The sequence below is a fragment of the Schistocerca piceifrons genome, chromosome 1 (genome assembly GCF_021461385.2).
Source record: "Schistocerca piceifrons isolate TAMUIC-IGC-003096 chromosome 1, iqSchPice1.1, whole genome shotgun sequence".
Classification (NCBI taxonomy): domain Eukaryota; kingdom Metazoa; phylum Arthropoda; class Insecta; order Orthoptera; family Acrididae; genus Schistocerca; species Schistocerca piceifrons.
Window position 1 is genome coordinate 760,091,814 of NC_060138.1, and position 24,732 is coordinate 760,116,545.

Here is a 24,732-nt window from a genome sequence, read left to right on the forward strand (position 1 = left end):
ACACTCTGATCATAGTGCAGTGGGAGACCTTGCATGTCTGCAATAACAGCAATGTTTCAGCAGCATGTTTAAAATCAAAGAAGCCAGTTATATACATTTTAATTATATATAATGGGTTCATAGCTGCAGCTGACTCAAAAATTTTGTGTAAATCTTGCAGAATAAATGCCTCAGTTACCTTGTTTGTTTTCTTTATAATTGCAAAATATTCAATACAGCTCAAAAAGCTATGCACTCTCGCAAAATGTGTGTGATATTACTTCAAGTCATCCCAGGCTAAATGCAGGAGATCTTGACAAATGACTCTTGGAACTCTGGTTTGAAGCACTGATGGCACAAAGACCATGTGCCATCTACTAAAGAAATTTGATTGTGATCTGACACTTTGAACAACTCTAGGGACTTGCAGCACAGTGCCAAGAACACAACAGCACTGAATACATGTTTTGTGAAAAAATGGAACTTACAACATTTTCCATTTCCATTCTTCAATGAACATTGACGAAAGCACCAAATTCTAAAAGCATGCATTTTCATTTCATCATATTTCAATTGTTTATCTACATTCAAATGGAAAGATATGTAAACTTTATTATTTCTTCTTCTCTATTATTTATTCTTCTCTCTACATCTACATCTACATTTATACTCCACAAGCCACCCAACGGTGTGTGGTGGAGGGCACTTTACGTGCCACTGTCATTACCTCCCTTTTCTGTTCAGCCTCCGTGCACGCTCGAGTCTCTCTAATTGTACATTCGTGATCTCCTTGGGGGAGGCAATATATTCGATACCTCATCCAGAAACGCACCCTCTCAAAACCTGGCGAGCAAGCTACACCGTGATGCAGAGCGCCTCTCTTGCAGAGTCTGCCACTTGAGTTTGCTAAACAGCTCCGTAACGCTATCACAGTTACCAAATAACCCTGTGACGAAACACGCCGCTCTTCTTTGGATCTTCTCTATCTCCTCTGTCAGCCCGATCTGGTACGGATCCCACACTGATGAGCAATACTCAAGTATAGGTCGAACGAGTGTTTTGTAAGCCACGTCCTTTGTTGATGGACGACATTTTCCAAGGACTCTCCCAATGAATCTCAACCTGGCATCTGCCTTACCAACAATTAATTTTATATGATCATTCTACTTCAAATCGTTCCGTACGCATACTCCCAGATATTTTACAGAAGTAACTGCTACCAGTGTTTGTTCTGCTATCATATAATCATACAATAAAGGATCCTTCTTTCTATGTATTCGCAATACATTACATTTGTCAACGTTAAGCGTCAGTTGCCACTCCCTACACCAAGTGCCTATCCGCTGCAGATCTTCCTGCATTTTGCTACAATTTTCTAATGCTGCAACTTCTCTGTATACTACAGCATCATCCGCGAAAAGCCGCATGGAACCTTCGACACTATCTACTAGGTCATTTATATGTATTGTGAAAAGCAATGGTCCCATAACACTCCCCTGTGGCACGCCAGAGGTTACTTTAACGTCTGTAGACGTCTCTCCATTGATAACAACATGTTTTGTTCTGTTTGCTAAAAATTCTTCAATCCAGCCACACAGCTGGTCTGATATTCCGTAGGCTCTTACTTTGTTTATCGGGCGACAGTGCAGAACTGTATCGAACGCCTTCCGGAAGTCAAGGAAAATAGCATCTACCTGGGAGCCTGTATCTAATATTTTCTGGGTCTCATGAACAAATAAAGCGAGTTGGGTCTCACACGATTGCTGTTTCCGGAATCCATGTTGATTCCTACAGAGTAGATTCTGGGTTTCCAAAAACGACATGATACTCGAGCAAAAAACATGTTCTAAAATTCTACAACAGATCGACATCAGAGATATATGTCTATAGTTTTGCGCATCTGCTCGACGACCCTTCTTGAAGACTGGGACTACCTGTGCTCTTTTTCAATCATTTGAAACCTTCCGTTCCTCTAGAGACTTGCGGTGCATGGCTGTTAGAAGGGGGGCAAGTTCTTTTGCATACTCTGTGTAGAATCAAATTGGTATCCCGTCAGGTCCAGTGGACTTTCCTCTGTTGAGTGATTCCAGTTGCTTTTCTATTCCTTGGACACTTATTTCGATGTCAGCCATTTTTTCATTTGTGCAAGGATTTAGAGAAGGAACTGCAGTGCGGTCTTCCTCTGTGAAACAGCTCTCATTCAGAAATTTGTCAGTACTCAAATCTCATTGTGAACCCAGGTAGCAGAAATGGAAAATTGGGAAGGCTAAATTTTACTATTTCAGAGTCACAATATGAAGAACTAATTGCATAAAAAAACCACATTGAAGCTTCAGTGAGGATATTGGAAAGATATCATATTGAATATTAGTGGACAGGTGTACCAACAAAGCTGGCACTATATCAGAAATGTGGATTGATAGTAAAATTTTAAAAATTATATGACTGTGAATGTAGTAAGGAAGGAGGAGGAAGCAGTTCATAAAATTCTTAAAAATAAAAAGTTGCACCTTATAAAAAGACACATTAATAACTTGAGAACTTGTAGGAAGCACTTGTAACCTGCCCGAAGGCGTGAAGTGAATGTTAGAACATTCTCTCTCTCTCTCTCTTGCTTCAGTGATACTAAAATATTAAAACAAATAATATTGTTGTGTAGAATGCATAGATAACATGCACAGTATTGAGTAATACTTGGTCCAGTAAAATTAATGTGACCACCTGTCAAAAGCCTGAATGATCATCTTTTGCAGTGCAGACATGCCAGAAGAGTGTCAGTGAGATTCTGGAAAGGTACTGACAGGAATGTGGAGCCATGCTGACTCCAGTGTTATGGCCAGCACACTTGGGGAACCACAGAGTGAACAGCCTGATTGAAGTGGTCCCACAGAATCTCAGTTGTGTTTTAATCCAGTTTGGTGGCCATCATGCTGAGATGCCATGATGCTGAGGAAAAAACAAGCTGCATGAAGGGAAGGACATGATCCTCAAGGATAAATACATACTTGTATTGATCCATTGTGCCTTCCATAATGACGCGACCACCCAGGGAATGGCTTGAAAACATTCATCAGACACTCCAGGCTCGGACACTTCCAATGACTGGCGCAGGGCTGTACACACCAAAAGCCTTCTGTCTGATGAAGCATAATACATGACTGATCTGAAAAGTCCATCTGTTGGCACTCAGTGAATGTCCAGTTGTGATACTAGTGTGCAAATTCCAGCCTTTGTCACAAATGAACAGCTGCAGCATGTGTGCATGAACCAGGCACCTGCTTCACAGTCCCGTATCAACAGTGTTTGGTGAACGATCATTGAAGAGACACTTGATAGCCTCTTGATTCATCTGGGTAGTCAGTTGCTCAGCAGTTGTATGTCTATTTACCCATACACATTTCTGTGACTTTCCCCCCCGTCATCTATGGCATGTGGTGCACCACTGTTGCCTCAGTGCTAGTTTTGGATAATGCCATTTTGTCATGTAGGTATACTTTAACAGCATGTAAACAGTTTACAAACATAGCCATTTGTGAAATGCTTCTACCCTTGGCGTGAAAGCCAAAGATCATGCCCTTTTGGATCTCAGATAAATCACAATGTTTCTGCATCATGACTATGACTGCACTGTTTTCCACATCTCCCAGCTGCACTTTATATACCATCCACTCCTAGTGCTGCCCATCACCATTGGTGAGTGGTTATTGCATGATGATGCTGGACTTAGGCAGTGGTCACATTAATGTGACTACACTGTGCATGTAGGATTTAGGGACAACACGAGATTTTGGTCTTCACTGGATGGGAAGGAATGCATACGAGCAGAACAAAAAATCACAACAAAAATAGTGACAAAGAAAGAGTTGTAAATGGCAAACATAGAAATGTGTGTATTTTGTCAGACTCTAGCTGAGTCAGACACACATGCTTAGTAGTTCATGTGGTGTTATTTTGTTGTCTTCTTTAAAATGGAAGGATGGCGGTGAAGGATGCTATTGAACTCGGCAATGTTTTGGACCTCTACAAGGGCATTAAAATGAAAGAGTTAATACCTGGCATGTGATTGACAGTTGCAGCTAACTGAGCTTGAATTAAAACTAAATCTTGTAACATTTCATGGCAGGTGCATTAATAGGACAAAAAGTGGATGTTATTTTTGGAGCTATTTTGCATACTAAACTGAGAGCTGGAATTGATCTTTTGAACTAAACATTGATGTTGGAAAGAATAGGAAATTTCTGAGGTATCTTTCTCGTAAACCAATGGTAAGACTGAGCTATGGGTATGCTGACGATAGATCCATGAATACTTTTATTGTGGTCAGTGACTTTTGCATGTATTTGACACTAGAATAAAATTCAATAAACATAAACATCCAAAGAGATGCAAGTTGAGAATCTTTCAGCAGATGAAATAAAATATTTTCATACTCCATTGTTAGATTAAAATAGTTTTCTAACCATTTGACAAAAAGTGTTGTGACTGTAAAATATGCACAAAAAATGACCAGTTTCTTTATTGAGAGCTCTTCTGATAAAAGAAAAGATCCAATTACAGAATTACACAGAATGTGAAACTGATGTTATAAACAGTTTGAATTTCTTGTTTGATAATCAAGAGGTAGATGCAACTTCAGATTGAAGTGAAGTCTTAGTATGCTTTAGTGTCATTTGTTAACATTGTATGTGATATGGGCGATTAACTACAGATTAAGTACATCATCTAGCATGATCTACATAGGAACTTTGTATATGTGCTGAAAACAAATCTTATTTTCATATGCTGTGAGAGACTCATGCCAAGCCTTTAATATGAAGTGTGTGTTTTTGTAAAAGATTGTAAACATGTTATGAACTGCCAAATATTCAACAAAACCCATTCAATGGTAAGGAAATCACGATATGTTTAACATTTTACCTAATTTTGGAAGCTTTGTAGAGTTATTTAATGTGTGTTAATCTCTTTATAATTTACATTCCACAGTGAAAACTTGGTTCTATTTTTTTTTTCTCATAACTCTGATCAGTTTACTTAATGAAAATATTTTACTTGAAAAGATTTCTCCATACTGCTGTTTTTGTGGAAGGATTTGGTTCAGTATGTCTTTGAGAATCAGCAGTTCTTTTTTGAGTTTACTTAATGAAAATATTTTACTTGAAAAGATTTCTCCATACTGCTGTTTTTGTGGAAGGATTTGGTTCAGTATGTCTTTGAGAATCGGCAGTTCTTTTATTCTTGATTTCAAATGACAGAATTCTAAATAATGCTATTTTCACTGTGTAGTTGATGCAGTGAGCAGGTGACAAGCACATAAACAAGTTTGAAATCAAATTTATGTGCCTGTCAACTGCTCAATTACACAGTTAATGATTGGACTTCCCAGTGTTATATTAGTCACAAAATTATATTGGATCAATACCCTGACATTAATGCATTTATGCTTAACTCTGTACTGGTGGTGTTAAGAGTCTCTAAAGTAAACCAGCATCTAATTTGGAAGCGTTTTCAGTGTTGTCACAGAGTTGTAGTTAAGCTGTTTAAAACTGTGGTTACTGAATGATGCTGCTTCCAGTGTCATTCTTTTAATAATGCCATCCATTCAGGAGGTTCCATTATCTCTGTGTTACTTACATAAAACTTGTACTATATCCTTTAAAGAAGATAGAGTATTGTGAACCTCTTATGAAAATATTTTGCTTGGCACTTTGTACTGGCATAAATAAAATAATAATTTACAAATAAAGAATAGAACTTCTTGTTTAAAAAATGCTGTTATCATTCATTGTCTCAGATTTCCAAGCCAACTTCCTATGAACATCTTGAGGGCTAAATGTTTGAATTGTGAAATCTTATCTCCCTACATTATATCCTTCCATTGTTCTTCGTCAAATGACCAAATATCTCTCTGTCAAGGAGACGTTAATTTGCTGCTATAAAATTTCTACTTTACACATAAAATTTAAGAGCTGTTTCACACTGTAAGTAATTTACATATGCTCTTAAGTTGTGTTAACAAACAGCTCACCAATAAAGGCAATTCCCAGAGACGTGGGATCAAAATGTGGTGCAATGGCATTCTCAGCTTCCCAGCCACGACCTTCGTAAGTGTACCCATCTCCTCCAACAAGAAAGCTGTAACCACAAGAAATATCAGTAAAGTTTAATCATAAATAATGCTATTTTATTATGCTTACTGGGGCTTATGAAGTGTTTAATGAACTAGTGCATTTAATGATGACAATGGAACCAGTGTTGAAAAGAAACCAATCCTAAATTAAAGTAATTTTAGTTGAATATAAGAGAAAGAAATTAAACTATGGTTTATGGAAAATAACGAAAGTGTACTAAGTAATAGTAACTGGGGGCTAAACAAAGACATTTAACTAAGAGTTAATATTTATTTTCACCGCCACTCCTCTGAAATGACTCCAATTCTCTTATAGCGAAGAAGTGCTGTCAATATTTATCTTTTAAGTTACTGATTATCCTGCTATTAGGTAACAATGCTGAATCGTGAGTAGTGCACAAAAATAGACATTACAGTCTGTTTCAAGGAATGTTAAGGATAAGAGGTAATGCAGGAAATATGCACCAATGTGCAGTGTCTTAATTTATTTGCTAAGTTAAATTACAAAGTGTACCGTAACACACATGGTAAAAGTGAGACTAATTAATGGGCTTATTATGTTTCACAATAATGGAAATTCATGGGTGGAAAAATAATTAAAATAAGGGAAAGGCAACCACTTACCTATAGAGGATAGGCATATTGCACACAGAAACACATAACAAACCATTAACACTAAGCTTTTGAGCTATTGCACTTTTTTTAGTAGGAGTACACATTTTCACACAAACAACCACACAGACAGCCAAAAGCACACACTTGTTGTGGCAGTGAGACGATTATTGAATATGAGTTATCGAGATTGGTTTACTGGGTAGATGGAGTTGGGGAGGGTTAGAGAAGGGTGCACAAGGCAAGGAGGTGGTGGCAGGGTAGTGTGAGGCAAGTCTTTCATCAGATGGCTTATCAGTTGCATAACAAAACCAAAGGGGTTCAGAGGGTAGAACATATAAGGGTTACAGAGAGGGCGAGGGGGGAAGGGAGGGGAGGAAAAGAGGGGAAGGTAATGATGAAGAGGGAGACAGGGATTTGAGAGAGTAAGGGAGGGGGTAGATAAAAGGAGAGAGGAATGGACAAAAGTGGGAGGGGGGGGGGGAGGAGAGAGAGAGAATGTGCTGCCATGGGGTGGGGGAGGAGGAAGAGTAGTGCGAGAAGCCATTACATGATCTGAATGGGGGAAGAGTGGTGTGGGCCGAAGAGAAGAGGGAAAAAATAAGGTGAGGCTGTGGAAAACAATTTAGTGGAGATTGACACCAGGGGGATGCAAGAGTGCAGTATATGATGGAGAGAAAATTCCAGCTTGTGTAGTTCAGAGAAACTTGTGCTGGAAGGGAGTATCCAAATGTCCCCTGTAGTGAAGTAGCTGCTGAAGTCATTAGCATTATGGTGTGCAGCATGTTCAGCAACTGGATGGTGAATTTTGTGGTTTTCCACAATTTGGCAGTGCCATTCATGCGAGTGGACAGTTGGTTACTTGAAACTTCCTGGCAGATTAAAACTGTGTGCCGGACCGAGACTCGAACTCAGGACCTTTGCCTTTCGCAGGCAAGTGCTCTACCATCTGAGCTACCCAAGCACGACTCACAGCTTTACTTCTGCCAGTACCTCGTCTCCTACCTTCCAAATTTTACAGAAGCTCTCCTGCGAACCTTGCAGAACTAGCACTCCTTTCTTTCAGGACTGTGATAGGAGGTGGTGGGCAGATGTATGGGACTGGTCTTCCACCAGGATCAACCACACAAGAATGACCCATGGGGTGCAGGATTTGGAACAGGGGTGGAGTAGGTATGGACAAGGATATTCTGTAAGCTGAATTAGTGGTGCAACACTACCTTCTACAATGTGGGCAGTATTTTGGGTAGGGCACAACGAGAATTAGTCAAAGGACTGGTGAAGGATGTAGTTGAGTTTTTCAAGGCCTGGATGGTATTGAGTAATTAGAGGATTGCTGGTTATCAGGTTTATTGGTGTCAGAGGAGGAGATTGCATGGGAGATCTGTTTGTAAATCAGCTGGACAGTATATTGACTGTGAATAAAGACTCTGGTAAGGTTATTGGTATATTTCACCAGCTCCTGCTGTCCATTGCAGATGCAACATCCACTGCTGTTGAGACTGTACGGAAAAGACTTTTCGACATGAAAAGGGTGACAGCTGTCAAAGTGGAGATACTGTTGGTTGTTGGTGTACCTGATTGTATGGGTGTATTTATGGAGTCACCTGAGAGGTGGAGTTCAGCATCTAGAAAGGTGTCTCATTGAGTTCAGAATTACCAGATGAAGCGAATTTCAGAATAGGTGTTAATGTTATGGAGGAAGGTACACAGCATCGCTGTAACATGGACCTTTTTGCTTAGACTGTGGTGGGTGATGAATAAATGTATGGTAAAACTTGCCAAAATTATAGTCAGTCAGTTCACCTTTCTTCTGTAAATCAGCTCATGCACAAAAATATCACCTACACACAACCTAGCACAATACAGTTCAATGAGTCTCTGTAGTATGTGGTTGGAATGAATAGTGAAACCGTGTTTTATGTCTAAGGATGACAATTCTCAACTGTCACAATGTACCCAAAATATTTTTAAAAATAAATGCTGGTAGGAACTGCAACATTAGAAATTAGGTACACATGCACAGTTGGTTAAGCTTTTTGTAACTGAAGTTTTATTGCTTCACCCATAAACACAAAAAAATTAAAAAGTGTAATTTGCAGTTTATCTTTGGAAACTCTCAGTGTGATTGAGGTTTTGAATATCAGTGAAAGTTATCACCTAATTCAAGATAAATCAGATACGCTTTTCCCAAGAAATCTCACACTGACTTCCCACTAAAATTACTGTAAGTCCAACATGCAGCTGGGTGCAACAGCCTAAAGTTAATAAAAGCTCTCATGAGATTGTCCGTCTTGCAATCGACACACACACACACACACACACACACACACACACACAAAATTGCATCTGATGATTTTATTCTGTTAAGAGCAACATGTTGTGTTCTTTCTGAAGGAAGTCTTAAATTGTGTTGCAAATCTGATCCAAGTGACTGAATTTTGCAACAACTTTGTTTGCAGAATCCATGATGATTTTTATTTACAAAAATATCACAATACATGAGCATAAAACATGTTCCCTAATTCTACAATAGATTGGCATGAACAATATGGGCATATAATTATGTGCATCTCTGTGATGACCCTTCTTGAAAACGGGAATGTACCATGCTTTCCGTCAGTCATTAAGTATCCTTTGTTGCTCTAGCAACCTATGATAAATTGCTGCCAGAAGGGAGCAAGTTTTTTGCATAATATCTGTAGTATCTTACAGGTATCTCATCTGGACCTGGCATCATTCCACTACAAAGCGAATGTAGTTGTTTTTCTATTCCAGGATCAGTTCTCTTTGTTTACATAGCAGTTTTCTAACAGTGCTATTCTATCACAGTGGGTCTTTTCCACCCCTTAAGGCCTTGCTCTGAACATACTTGTCTAGGCATATTGAACGATGCTTTTGAATTCTTTTCATTTGTGCTCCACATATTTGTCCCCTTTATCAAATGTTTAATGTTGACTGCTCAGATACTGTGCAATTTGTATACTGTTACTCTTGCTAAGAAAAAATATTTTCTTACATTACTAAACTTTCTTTGCAATGCACTTAGTCATAGATATTACCACAGCCTTTTGATCACTAATACCGTCCTCTACATTAAATGATTCTAGAAGTTCAGATCTGTGTATGTAAGATGTTATCTTCATGATTTGCTTATCTGTCTGCTCAAAGTAACATTCAAACAAGATATTCAGAATAATATCATGTGAATCCCTGTCTCTGGCACCAGTTCTGTTTAACACAACACTCACAATCTACACCTGGCAAAACTGAGTTAATTTCTTATTACAACAGAATGATCAGGAAACTTATTCATGAAATTTTACAAGTTCTCTTCCAAAGAACTCTACCACTACAGCTCCTGATGCAGGTGGTCTGTGAAAGCACCCGATTTTTGACCCACCTTTGATGTTTAACTTCACCTAGATTAATTTTCATTCATGATCTTTGATAACCTAACTAGATGTTATCAAATTCTTACTGCAGTAAGTATGCCACTACCACTGGTGACTAACCGATCCTTATGATAAATATTCTTATCTGAACTTGGGGTTTTGTTGCTATTCACTTCTGGTTACAACCTACTTTCTGTCCCTAATACTCCCTGGGCATTATAACTTTCAATAAGTGATACTAGTTCTAGGATTGTACCATGGATGATCCTGCAATTTACTAATATCATATTGACCTTTCTTATTTGCAAATTGTGGGGACAAGCATTCTCTGAGAATAATGTGGCTGACATATCTTTGATTTCATCTCTGATCCCAAGGGGGTTTCCTCTGAACTAAAAGACCCTCATGTGCATGCCACATATACTCCACTACCCTATTACCCACTTCCCACATATAGTGCATGCTTGACCTATTAAAGGGAACCCTACAACTCTCCACTCAACTGTGAAGGTAAAGAAATTCTCATCACAGAATTGTCTGAGGCTCTGGTTTATACCTTCCACTCTGCTCCAAACCAGAGGACCATAATTGACCATGCTACGAGGTTGCAAATAGTGAGCTAAACCTACACCCTGCATGTGATGCTAGCTGTCTTCATCAAATCAGCCAGCCAGCTGTAGGAATTGAGAATGGCCTAAGACCTCAAGCAGCAGGCATTATCTGTGCTGACATGAGCCATGATTTGTATAGCTGGCTGCAACCAGTATGCTTGATAGCGCTGGCAGAGTCTTCTCCTTCTCCATGTCATGGATGAGACACTAACCCCCCCCCCCCCCCCCAAGTGAAAATTGTATTTCATGGTATTTTCCTACTTCATATTTACACTGCCTGACAAGAAAGTGAAGCATCCGGAAGACAAGGAGGAAACAAAAATAAACTTCAAGTGTTAAGAGGTGTGTAATGTTATTTCAATGATGAGAAAATCAAGTCAAATTCACAAAGGACTTCGCAGTGTGAGTTCACTTAACAGTATGATGCACCTCCTGTGGTCTGGATGCGTGCATTGATGTAGTAGGAAAATGCATCATCATAAAGCTGCTGTATCCTCATCTGAGGTAGGCTGGCTGACAATTGTTGTAACTGGTACTTGATATTCCATGCCATGTGTGGATCGGCATTGTCCTGTTGACCCCCCACCCCTGCCCCCAAGGGGCTCACCACTCTTTGGTGAGTTTGTGCTTGGCTACCTTGGGACCCCAGCATTTGCAGCACCTCTTCCCTTTCCATGCTGCATGTCTATCCTGCTGCTATTCCTTTTTCCTCTCCCTTTGGGAACATGTCTTAGGTATTTTCAGGAATGAATTCTGAAGCTTCAGTAGCACAGATCGGAACAGTCCCTCTCCTATTTTTTGCCCTCTTTCTTCATTCTCTATCTCCTTCCCTTCCTCTGCTTCAGCATTTGAGGTATGTCTTTGTTTCTTTTTCCTCCCTGTGTGCTCCTGAAGGCTGGCCCATGTGTTTGATGTGAAGCAGGTGACTGGATAATGTGTAAGTCCCAGTCCTGGGTCAGCAGGTATGGTTCACACGTACCTCCTGGTACAGGCCAGGTCCAGAGAGTGATGATTGCCTGAACTGTTCCTTTTACAATTGCCAGTTGGTCCTTCTGTCTGGAGTTGGGGTGTGTGACCTGAGGTGTGAACAATCACCTACACCGGGTGAGCCCCCCCTCTGAGTCGGTCCCCAGTCGAAAGGATCATGCCACTGGACACACTAGCAAGCATGGAGAATTTTTTTTGCAATGAGCCAGTTACCTTCATCTCGTTCCTCTTAGTGTCATGTACTGAAGGAAATCAGTCTTTGGCTACAGTTAATCCGTTCATTATTCAGAAAGGTGTTGCAATTCCAGGCTCAGGGTAACCCCAGTCTCACTTATGTAATGGGGTCTTTGCTTCTGGAGACCAATTGTGATTTTCAAGCCCAACAACTGCTTACAGTTTCGCTCCACAGGTATCCTGTTCCTGCAGTGGCCCATCATATGCTGAATAATCTGCATGGTGTTATTTACACTTAGCCTCTTAATGGTCTGGTGACTGAGGGGGGGAAATCCAACATTATCCCTCTGATCTGGACATCACTGCGGTCCATCAGGTAATGGAAAATGTTGATGCAAACTTAGTGCCTAAACACATTCTTTTTCTCACATTTGATCTTCCATCAAAGATTAAGGCAGCCTATGAAGTCATCACGGTCTGAACATACATTCCAAACCCAATGTGTTGCTACTAGTGTCAATGGTTATGACCACACCTGCATGTCCTGTTAAAACAAGGCCAAATGTGTTACTTATGGTAGAGATGCTCATGAGGGTGATTGCTTGCCTCCTTCTACCTGCCACATCAGTGTTAATGACAACCATGCTGCCTCATCCCATGAGTGTCCTGAATATTTCAATGAGTGGGCCATATAGGAGATCCAGGTGAAGGAAAACGTACCCTCTCCGAACGCTCGCAAGTTCATGGCTAGTCGAAAGCCCTGCATTTTAGTGTGCAGCACTTGTAGTACCATTCTTGCTATGCCTCACCACTCTATGGAGGACATAGCCACCCAGGCTTCTGACTTCCAGGTCAGTACTGCAATTATGAAATCACCCAGTATCACAGTAGCATCTCCATCTCCTTCTACCACTGCAGAACAAACCACCAAATCTTCGACCCCGACAGCAAAATCACTTGCTACACAACCAGCAAGCTGAAAAGGACAAAAGGAAGGAACCTCATATGTCGTAATACTGAAGCACCCCTGTTCTTTTCAGACTCCACATGCACCTATTCCCATTTGGACTTATTCCTCTGCATTGCCCAGCTTGTCTGTCATCTCGAGTGGTCCATTCTCTCTGACACGTACTCAAGCGACCATTTCCTGTACCCTATCTGTTTGCTGACTCCTACCCAATTGGCAGCTTTCTAAGGCTGACTAGAAGCTTTACTCCCCCTCTGGTGATCTCTGATGAATAACATTTCCACAGCTGTGATGACAAGGTAGAATACCTTATGAATGTTATCCTTACCACTGCAGGATGTTCCACACCCTGCACTTCTTCTTTAATGCACCATGTCCTGGTCCCCTGGTGGACTGAGGCATGCTGCGACATGATTCATACACACAGACATACATTATGGGTGTGACAGTCTCATTAAGATGTTCCACCCATAATATTATGCACATGGCATTCTTTGCATAGTTGAGAACAACATAATGTTATGGTCATGGCACTCTGTGTGTTAATTTTGTTTGTCTGTAGCAGGAGATGGTGAGCTGTCCACAGCTAATAGTGTAGCTAATGTCTGGAAAGGATTACTTATTTTGTCATTTTGCACTTTTGTGAGTACACTTGTGTGTATACTTGACAACAGAAAAAATAGCAACAGAAATTCACAACCAGGTTCAAAAGTGAGTACAGTTCTGACAAGAATTAAATGTAACATGTAATTTTTCTGGAATATGTTGGTGACACGTGGAACAAGAATTATTACTTGCAGTATTACACAAGACTGGTCCTCTCTGTATTGTAGGCCTAGTCCAAGAATACATAAAAGCTTTTCTGCAAACAAAATATGCTGTTATACTGTGTAAGTACACCACAGAGACTGTTTAAAGGGAAATTTTTGTTGGTTGTCATTGCATCTGAATGGTCAGCCTGTGAGCTTTCTATGTTAAAGGGACAGGTTTGATTTCTTGTTAAGTTGCAACCATTGATTTTTATTTTTATTCCTTGCTGGAAGAGACCATCACTATATGGAAAACATTCCTCTATTCTGATGAAGTGCAATTAATTTTTGACAGCAGATGTAACGGTTTTTGGGCTGTGAATCAATGATGATCACTTGTGGCAGCAAGCATGATAAAACTGGTGCCAACATTTGCCGTTATCCTACTGATATGGGATGGCTCTGGCTTCAGCAAATAATAATAATAATAATAATAATAAAACAACTTAATTCTACCACAGTCTAGTAGAAGGGCGAAGATTATCAAAAGCTTGTTACTCAGGCTACACAACAGTAGCAGCACAAACACCTAAGTTTTATTAAGAATACAAAACTGAATTCTGCCAAGGGGAGGCTACACCTGAGGACTTGCTGAGTTCAATGTGCTATAACACATTGACGGGGGACAATGGAGAAATAGTTCTTGTGAAACGGTTCAGGTAACTAGGTGTTAGTTTTCGAAAAAATAGATAATTGTATTGCATATTGTTTTGTATTATCATTCAGGCAATTTCTTCCTGAACATTGTCTTGACAATGATTCAGGAGATAAATGTCATAAAAGCATTCAGAACTCATAAAAATCTTCTGCAATACGCATACTTAACAAAAGACACTTTGGCACATGCGCACTTCTTTTGCGAAATATTTGCCAGAAAAGAAACTTTAATTATATCCATGAAAACATGTCTGTGTAAAATTAGCTAATGGTAAGAGACTGTCTGAATGATAAAATGAAATGATATGAATCATGATTATCTATAACCACATATTGTATTATTCTTACCTGTATTAGGAAACAATCTGAGCAGCTGTTTTAGGTTGTTTGCAAATGATGCTATTGTTTGCCATCTAGTAAAGTCATCAAAAGATCAAAACAAATTGCAAAATAATTCAGAAAATATATCTGTATGGTGCCAAAAGTGGCAATTGACCCAAAATAATGAAAAGTGTGAGGTCATCCATGTGAGTGCTAAAAGGAGTCCATTGAACTTCAGTTACACAATAAATCAATCAAATCTGAAGGCTGTAAATTCAACAAAATGCCTAGGAATTATAATTGTGAATAACTTAAATTGGAAAGAACACAGAGAAAATGTTGTGGGGAAGACGAACCAAAGACTGCATTTTATTGGCAGAATACTTAGAAGATCTACTAAAGGGACTGCCTGCACTACTATGCTTGTCTGTTCTCTTTTGGAGTAGTGCTGCACAGTGTGAGATCCTTAAAAGTTCAAAGAAGGGGAGCACATTTTGTATTATCAAGAAATAGGGAGAGAGTGTCACTGACATGATACAGGATTTGGGGCGGACATAATTAAAACAAAGACTTTTTTGCTGCAGCGGAATCTGCTCATGAAATTTCAATCACCATCATTCTCCTCTCAATGTGAAAATATTTTTTAACTCTGACCTACACAGGGAGAAATGATCGTAATAATAAAATAACGGGAAATCAGAGCTCGCATGGAAAAATATAGGTGTTCATTTTTTTCCTGTGGTGTTTGAGATTAGAATAATAGAGAATTAAAAGTGGTTTCAAGAACCCTGTGCCAGGCACTTAAGTGTGATTTGTAGAGTATCCATGTAGATGTAGATGTAGATCGAGATATATTATGAAATTATCATGTAATTATTGCACAAAGTAAAGTTAATCTTCAGTTTTATTAAATACTTTTAATTACATGCATGAAAAATTTTAAAAACAGTAAATGCAGAGATTTGAACCTACATCACCCTGGTCAGTATGAAATTGCTCTAACTGCAGCACTATCTCTCCAGGTGAAACTAGTGTAGCGCTCAAACATGATGACTGTTGACCCTGATTTTTAAAAAAAAACTAAGGTACAGTGAATGAAACCTACATGTATACATTTAGAGGGACTATACTGCTTAACTTCCCTATTGGGTCACTTTACCTCATCGAAAACATACAGTAAATATGGAGTAATTTATCATGTTGAATATTATCAGCAAATGTAGTGGCTGTATTCTGCTGCATTGACTGACCATCTAACACAGTGAGTTATGCATTCTCAGCAAATTTTGTTTTACGAGCGTTAGACCACGGTACATGACATATTTCTATGTGAGATGTTTTGTCTCCTAATAGGAAAGAAGAGGGACTGAAATTAGAAAAGCTCCATAACAGATATCAGCATAAGTCAGTGATTGTAGGTGATGATATTATGACCTGACCATTCTGTGGTTAGATACAAACTCTTTAGCTTATGGGCTTATTTAGGTTTGAAACTACTATCGAAGTCGTTATAGCCTGCGATGGTGTATCCACATTATAAGGCTCAGAAATATGCACTGGACCATAGCCTAATGCCCATAAAACGAAACTAATTAAGAACACAGATACCAGACATGACAACATGCGTTGTATGAGGAGTGAGTTGTGTCTGTTATCACCTGATTCATTATATAATAGCCAATAATAGTAAGTGATTTAGGGTCAGATACCTGAACTTCCATTTGAGTCCAACCATTTTATTCATAAGCCATGACTCATTGTCAACAGGCTGTTGGTGACCAAGTTATTGCTCTTTTGGAAGAAGGGAATTTGATGGCATTGGGGGCAGAGAGATGGTCTGGCATTCCTGAGTGCCCTTTGGAAAGACAGATTAAATGATAGTGTGATATCAGAGAATCTAGTAGGCACGTAGGGACTAGGCATTGGCATGTAACAATGTCAGTCCAGGATAATGAACCTGTGAACAGATCATGGCAAAATTACTTTTTAAACAATGCAGTTGAAATATACTGTTGAATTTCCTGGGTTGGCTAACATTGTTTAGAGCTGGCTTCAGGAGGCTGTGCTACAAAGCAAACATGTGGCCCCCCCCAAGGAGAAGCTCCATGATGATGATCAACTCTTCTAATTAGTGTCTGTCCAGGGAAATATCTATCATGACTGGCAAATTGTAATGTGAATTATCTCACACTAAATGAGAGTCCAATATGAGTGTGTAGGTGCCTTGGTGTCTGTTTCAGTCCCAAACATTTTCATAAGTAATTTTGAAGTGGCTGGGTGTTTGTGGCAGTTTGGGGCTGGATGTGTTCCTATGGATTTGGGATGCTTTACAGGATAGATGGCAGACTTGATGCTGCCCAGTATACTCATATGATGGGTAGCATTATGATCCCGTCAGTGAAACGATTATGTCTCAAGGGATTAATCTGTTTCCACTAGGATCATTCTCCAATACACATGTTGGTTATGGTGCAGTACTCATTTGCAGCTCAGAATCAGGTTTATCTTCTTTGTTGATCCTGTTCTACATCCCCTTCTGCCTATTGAAAATGTATCTTTGAGGATGAAATAGGCCTTGTGAGAGAACTGGCCTATCTCGGTTCCAAGAACCTGTGATGACCTCAGAACCTCATCCTTGGTGCATAGGAGGACAAGACAGAAAATGAGAGACTTACTGCTAACCTTAAGGATTCCCTTCGTTGCAGGATGCATGTGGCCACTGATGTAGAATGCCTTTGGATGAGATATGCAGTTGGAAAGAAACCATGTTTATTGTCCTTTTGAGGGCCAAAAAATCTATAAGGATCCTGAACTAGATTCATTCAATTAATTTTGTGTTTCCTTTAGATTAACCAAACTAACATAATAAATCAAAAAAATAAGTATTGAAATTTGGGCTCAACAGAATTCTACCATTTTGCAGTCTGATTATCATTTGTTCACTATGTGACAGCACTACAAAGTCACAATACATAGTGCTACAATATTCTAATATGTCACTGTTGTTTGACCCATGACTCCACCTCATGCCTTCCAGTGCTTTTTCCACAGCTGAAATTCTAGAAATGACAATGAGCAGATTTTCTTGTGTATGTTTAGAGGTGTAACCACCTCAATGACTCACAGTTACAAATGGAGGGCTCAGAAGCCTATCAGTGTAAGTCATCGTTTTTCTGTAAGTTACTTATATGTCGTAAAAGATTCAATCTTTCAGTTCCCGAGACAAGTAAGTCACAATTTGACATTTCTTATGCTAGATGGCAGCACATGTACTGTCCACAGAGTAAATGAGCCAAAATGTTCCGAAGTCATTTAGTGTAAGTCAGTTTGCAACACCGGTTTGTTTGTCTTGGCGTACTGTTAGACATAGTAATTTACTACTGTTACACAATACATGATTTTTAGATCAGGTTGTCCTCTCCACTCATGGAAAATACATCATTTTCAAATAGCGGTTCTGAATATGTACCAGACAATGATGATAATTAGTCCGATTCAGGTATGTACCTTCTAAACTCTAAAATGTGTCGTAATTTCATGTGACCACTCAGAAAAGTCTTCTTTCCCAAAACCAGTGTATTGTTTATCTGGTTATTGATACTGCAACCTTCCAACTGGAACGTTACATTACAAGCATTGCTGAACACATATTTTGGAATAATTTTTTTGATTTGTGATCTGTTTGGTGAGTTACATTGAATGACTTCCTAAATATTTTATTTCTTTATAGATGTCACTGAAGAACATGGTCACCAGTGAGATAACCATGATAAAAGCAATGAAAATGAAAATATGATGATACCGAAAGGAAGAAAATGGAAGAGAAAGCATTATTCATGGAAAAGGGTAGTCAGTTTTGCCAAAAGATGTTCTGAGAAAGCCGGCCAGTGTGGCTGAGAAGTTCTAGCTGCTTCATTCTGGAACTGCGCAACCGCTACAGTCACAGGTTCGAATCCTGCCTTGGTCATGGATCTGTCTGCTGTCCTTAAGTTGGTTAGGTTTAAGTAGTTCTAAGTTCTAGGGGACTGATGACCTCAGATGTTAAGTTCCATAGTGCTCAGAGCCATTTGAACCATTTTGTTCTGGGAAAGCGTATGCGAACAGAAGTGGGAAAAACATGTCTGCAAAATCCTTTAAAAATGTGGATTGAAAATGTTCACGGAAGTGTTTTGATTTATTAAAGCCTGCAGAATGGCAATCATTGTTTGAATCCTTTCATAAATTGAGCGATAAGGCAAAGCAGAATGTCTGTCTTCGTGGACTGATCCACAACACGAAGGTGAAGCAACATCGTCCAAGAAACTCATCGAAGGCACTAAAATCAAAAACTCTGACATATTATTTGACAATAACAGTGATGTCAGTGTGTGAGAAAAGTGTTTTATGGACACATTTCAAGTTAGTGATGCTCGTCTTTACAAAATATTGGGTAGTACAGAACCATCCGCTTGTATCGATAAAAGAGGCCATAGGCCGCCAACAAATAAAAATGTTGTGACAAAAGGGAAAGAACACATCAAATCAATTCCCTCTTATAGAAGTCATTACACCCTCTCTGATGTGCCAAATCAGAGATATTTGCAGTCTGATTTGAATATCACAAGGATGTACAACCTTGACGTGGAGAAATGTGCACAGTGTGGTACGGAACCTGTCAAAGAAAAGATATATTATTACATGTTTTCTACTAAATTCAATTTAAATTTGAAACCCCATCCAAAGATACATGCCAGCTATGCGATTCCCTGCAGAAAATTCGTACTTTTGAGAATGATGATGCAAAAAAGGATGAGGCAAAGATTACAAAAGAACTTCATCTTTGGCGAGCACAACAAGCAAGAGATTATTTGAATTCAGACAAGTTGCTTGCAGGAGATGATGTTTACATTTTTCTTTTGCTCTGGAAAAAGCTTTACCTTTCCCAAAACTTCACACATCTGTAGCCTATTACAAACTAAATATATATGTATATAACCTAGGAGTCCACAGTTTTAATGACTCTAAAGGTTACATATACAAGTGGTATGAGACAGAAGGATCTCGAGGATCACAGGAAATTGGAGCATGTCTTGTGAAACATTGTAAACAACATGCCTCATCTCATTGCATTATTATCATGTATTCAGATTCTTGCACAGGCCAAAACAGGAATATCAAATTAAGCTAATCATTGCAAAAACTTTTGCAAGATCCAGAGATGGCAGCTGATTACATTGACCACAAATTTATTGTATCGAGACACAGTTACCTCCTCCCAAATTATTCAGATTTTGGTGTTATCAAATCCAAAGCAAAAAAGAAAGAATTTATTTTAGGTCCAAGAGATTGAATTGATTTGGTAACAATTGCCAAATGCAAAAATACATTTCTGGTAACAAAGATGAAGTGAGAAGAGTTTCTTCCAACCAAAAACTTGGAAGCTTCAATTTCCAGTAGGAAAACCAATACTCAAGGGGGTAAAGTAAACTGGTTGAAAATGAAATGGCTAAGATACTGCAAAGACCAAGAAAATTCTATCCCAAAGAAACATCACTGGAAGATACTGCATTTTATGAGACCAACATTTCATCAAATTCAAAAGGAAGGCATCCACATTTGATCAATATTGTTCAAGATCTCGTGTATCCAGATTGTCGACCTGTTAAAGAGCTGAAACAAAGCATATGTTGAAACTTTTGTAAAATATTCATCCACATTACCACTCATTTTATCGATGGTTACCTTCAGTAAACTAAAGCACACATGCATCATCCTCAAAAACAAAAGAAATCAAGAATCCTGCATAGCTTGGCAGCGATAATGATGAATATATAGATTAAATTCATAAAAAAGTGCAATGGGCAGTAACTATAAGTCACAGTGTTAAATTATAGTTAAGTATTAAATTATTTGATTTATGTTCTTCTGTATCCTCATAGTAGGTGTGTTGTATTATGTTTCAATAAAAAGAAGTCTTATCGTTGTATGAATCACCTGAATTTTTCTGTGTTACATTTTCAAAACATCTAATTATCTTCATTTTCATTATGGGCTGACTTATTCTGATTGGCATCTGAACCCTCCAAATGTCCTTTACTTTTACGAGGAATACTGTAGACTCTATGATGCGATTGGCTCCTGCATAACATGGTAGGCAGCTCATATTTCAGCCACTGCCACTTTTTGTGTTGTCAAGTGTACATCTACTGGCACTGGATGCCTGTATCTGTATTTCTGCAATTTTCACTGCTGTGAATTATGGTGACAATTGTTCTGTGTTTAGTTTTTTAACTTTCCTGTATATCAAATGCCTGAGGATTTGCATCTCATAGGACTTCCTCACCTCAAATGTGGAATGCAATATTGATTCCAAACAGCAAGACTTCCTCCTCAATTAACACAGACTGAAGGAAGTAAACATGATGATACTTGATTATGGGTGCTTTATCACAATTTCTGCATAATGCCTGCACCTTACATGTGAGGGGTAACATATTAAAGAATTTGATGTATAAGATCGTACAGATTAACCCTTTTATAGACTCTGAGAGTTTCGGTGTGCTCCAAGTCTGTATTATAACTGGTGTCTTCTGTAGGTCACTGTTAAGTCTGTTCGTGATATTTTGATGTGGCTGAAAATTTTATTCTCCCATTCTTCTTTAATTCCACATATCTGTAATACATTTTCAGATACATTCCCTATGTTACAAATAAAAGTGTTGGACAACATGGTCATGAGCAGTTACTCACCAAGACATTTAAATTAAAGCACAATGTGGGGTAGATATTTCTGTTAGCAAAGACCCCTTACTTAGACTTTTCACTAATTTCAGAGCTGCAACAGTTCTGTGCAATTCTTCTTTAATATAAAAGGTGAAAACTTTTCAAACCTTTTCCTCCTTTTTCTTCTGGAGTAAAATGCATTTTGACAATTACATCAATTGCTGGGCTGCAGTGTTATTTTGGCCTGTGCTTGTTTAGGAGGACTGAACTAACTAGTTCCATTTTTGTGTTGGGTGTGAATACTACACAGTGGTCTACTCAAAGCAGTGAAAGTGTTCTTGAGAAAATGATTAGGCTCCATACAAATATCACTATCAGCTGGGAAAATGACAGCTGATGCAGAGTAAGACCCATCTTACCTGGGAAAGTCTGGTTTTCAAATAAAGTGCAGCAGATGTCCTAGAGGTATCCCAGTAACCTGGGAAAGTCTGGTTTTCAAATAAAGTGCAGCAGATGTCCTAGAGGTATCCCAGTAACAACTCTTTAGCCTCAGTAGCCGTCCACACTATCAGTTTGCAGCACAGTTTGAGTTTCTCATGTTGTCAAAAAATAAAACTAAATTTGGTATTATGCTGGTCAAGGAGTAGAATATTAGAGACCTTAATTGTGGCGGTATGTGGCAGAACTTAAAAAGAAAAATGGCCAGGTTGAAGTTGTGGATCAAGGGATTCATGTAAATACATGTATTTCTAGACTCCCAAAAAGCATTTGACCCAAGATAATATCTATGCTTATCGAAAGTATGATCATGTGGGATATCAAGTGAAATTTGTGACATGACTATGAATTTCTTGGTGGGATGGACACAGCATGTTATCTTGGTTCATTGACAGATGTAGAATTAATTTCAGTTGTGCCCCAGGGAAGTGTGTTGGGATCCTTGTTGTTAAGTTGTGTATTAATGACCTAGCAGATAATATTAATCATGACCTCAGACTTTTTGCAGATGATGCTGTTATTTCTAATGAAGTACTGCCTGAGAGAAAGCTGTACAGATATTAACTCAGATATGGACATGGTTTCAAAGTGGTGCAAAGATTGGCAACTTGTTTTAAATGTTCAGAAATATAGAATGGTACACTTCAGAAAATGAAAAAAATAGTGTTATCCTACAACTACAACATCAGTGAGTCATTACTGGAATCAGTCAGCTCATATAAATACATGAAGGAGATTGCTTACAAAACACTCATGACACTCACTTTATCAGTAGCAAATTGGACTAACAGGAGATATTGAATTTATACAAAGACAGTCAAAATGAATAGTCACAGGTTTGTTTGACCCATGGGAGGCAGACACAAAAATGCTGAAAAAAAGTGAACTAGTAGGTGTGTGAAGATAGATGCAAACTTTCCCATGAAAGTCTAAATACAAAGTTTCACAAGCCAGTTTTGAATGACAAATCTAACAATATACAACAACTCACTCTCACTCACACAGAGATTGAAAAGACAAGATTAGACTCATTACAGTGCATACAGACATATTTAAGCAGTTCTTATCCCCATGTTCCATGTGCTATCAAAGTGGGAAGAACTGATATCCTCTGCCATGAACTTCACAGTGATTTGCAGAGTTGATGTAGATGTAGATACAGTGGAAATTAGTGAAGTGTGGTGGTGGGAAGAACAGGATTCCTTGTCAGGTGAGTGTAGGGATATCAACACAAAATCAAATAATATCATTTCAACAATAGATCTAGTAACAAACAAGAAAACAAAAATGCGAGTGAGGTGCTATGAACACATAGTGAACAGTTTATCAAAGCCAGTATAGGCACAAAGCAACAGCTTACCACTGTAATACACCTACATCTATCTACTAGATCCACATATTTAAAAGAGATTGAAAGAAAAGTATGATGTCATGCAAGGAATAACTCAAAACATTAAAAGTGTGAAAACTCACTGTGAAGCAGCACTGGAATTCAACAGCTGGAAAAGGAAGGGATAGAAAAAATAGTAGGAAAATAGTGACTGGGAAAGGAACTGGAAGAGAGACCCACCAAGTAGAATCTGCACAGAACACAATTATTCATTCACTGCCAATATTTCAATTAGAGATCATTAAACAGGTATGGATTGGATTCTTTAGGGGGAAGAGACCAAACAGCGAGGTCATCAGTCTTATCGTATTAGGAAAGGACGGGGAAGGAAGTCAGCCATGCCCTTTCAAAGGAACTATCCCGGCATTTGCCTGGAGCGATTTAGGGATACCACAGAAAACCTAAATCAGGACGGTCGGATGCAGGATTGAACTGTTGTCCTCCCGAATGCGAGTCCACTGTGCTAACCAATGCGCCACCTCACTTGATGCGTTAGATAAGACTGTATCCATGGAAAGGACCTGGAGACATTATAGTTTCAGTTGATTATAAATTGTTAGGCAGAGATTTAAAAACTAAGTTTTAAAATTGTTAAATATTATGATGAGCAGATGGGGCCTCTGATCATAATGTATTAGTTATAACATGCAGAGATGAGACCTGGATAAACTGAAAGAGTCAGAGATTGATGAGAATTTCAAAGAGAACTTAACTTGAACAGAGGAAAGAAAAACATTAGAAGACAAATGGGTAAACCTGAGAGTTGAAATAACAACAGAGAAAAAATATGGAAAAAGACAAAATGGAATACAGATGCCTAAAAAGTAAGACAGACAGAAGTTGCAAAATAGCAAAGCAGAAATTGCTAGAGGAGAAATGCAAAGCTTCTGAAGAGTAAATGACAGCAGGAAGGGTAGATGCTATTACATATTAAGAGAAAAATAGAGAAATCTCTGGAGAAGAGAAGCAGTTATATAAACAGCAAGAACTCCAACAGCAAGCCGGTACTTACCAGAGAAAAGAAATCTGAAAAGTGGAAGGAATTTATAGAATGGCTAAGAAAGGGAAGAAATTTCAAGATAATATTACAGGAAGGGGAAGTAGATGATGATGGGACAAGTGATTTGACACAGTGAGAAGTATCTGACAGAGAATGGAAAAATCTAAGTTGAAACAAGACACATGGAGTAGACAAAATTGACTCAGAATTATTGAGGTCCTTGGGAGACCAAACCATGATAACACTATTCCATCTGGTATGTAGTCAATGTGAGGCAACCCAAATACCCTCAGATTTCAAGAAGAATGTGATAATCTCAGTACTAAAGGAGGAAGGTTCTAATAGGTGTCAGTGTCACTAAACTATCAATTAAATAAGGCATAGTTGCCTATAGCCTTGCCACAGTAGTAACACGGGTTCCCATCAGATGCTCAAAGTTGAGTGCTACCGGGCTTGGCTAGCACTTGGCTGGGTGACCATCCAGGTCTGCTGAATGGTGTGGC

The 24,732-nt window shown here is 38.8% G+C and overlaps 1 protein-coding gene across 1 annotated transcript in view; it reads right to left on the reverse strand.

Moving 5' to 3' along the window:
* The window catches only part of LOC124712255 (peptidoglycan-recognition protein SD-like), a 213,791-nt gene that overhangs the window by 13,476 nt on the left and 175,583 nt on the right, over positions 1–24,732 (reverse strand). The window contains exon 4 of the mRNA XM_047242553.1: positions 6,005–6,111. Coding sequence (XP_047098509.1) covers positions 6,005–6,111 — 107 coding nt within the window. The remainder of the gene's footprint in view (positions 1–6,004; positions 6,112–24,732) is intronic.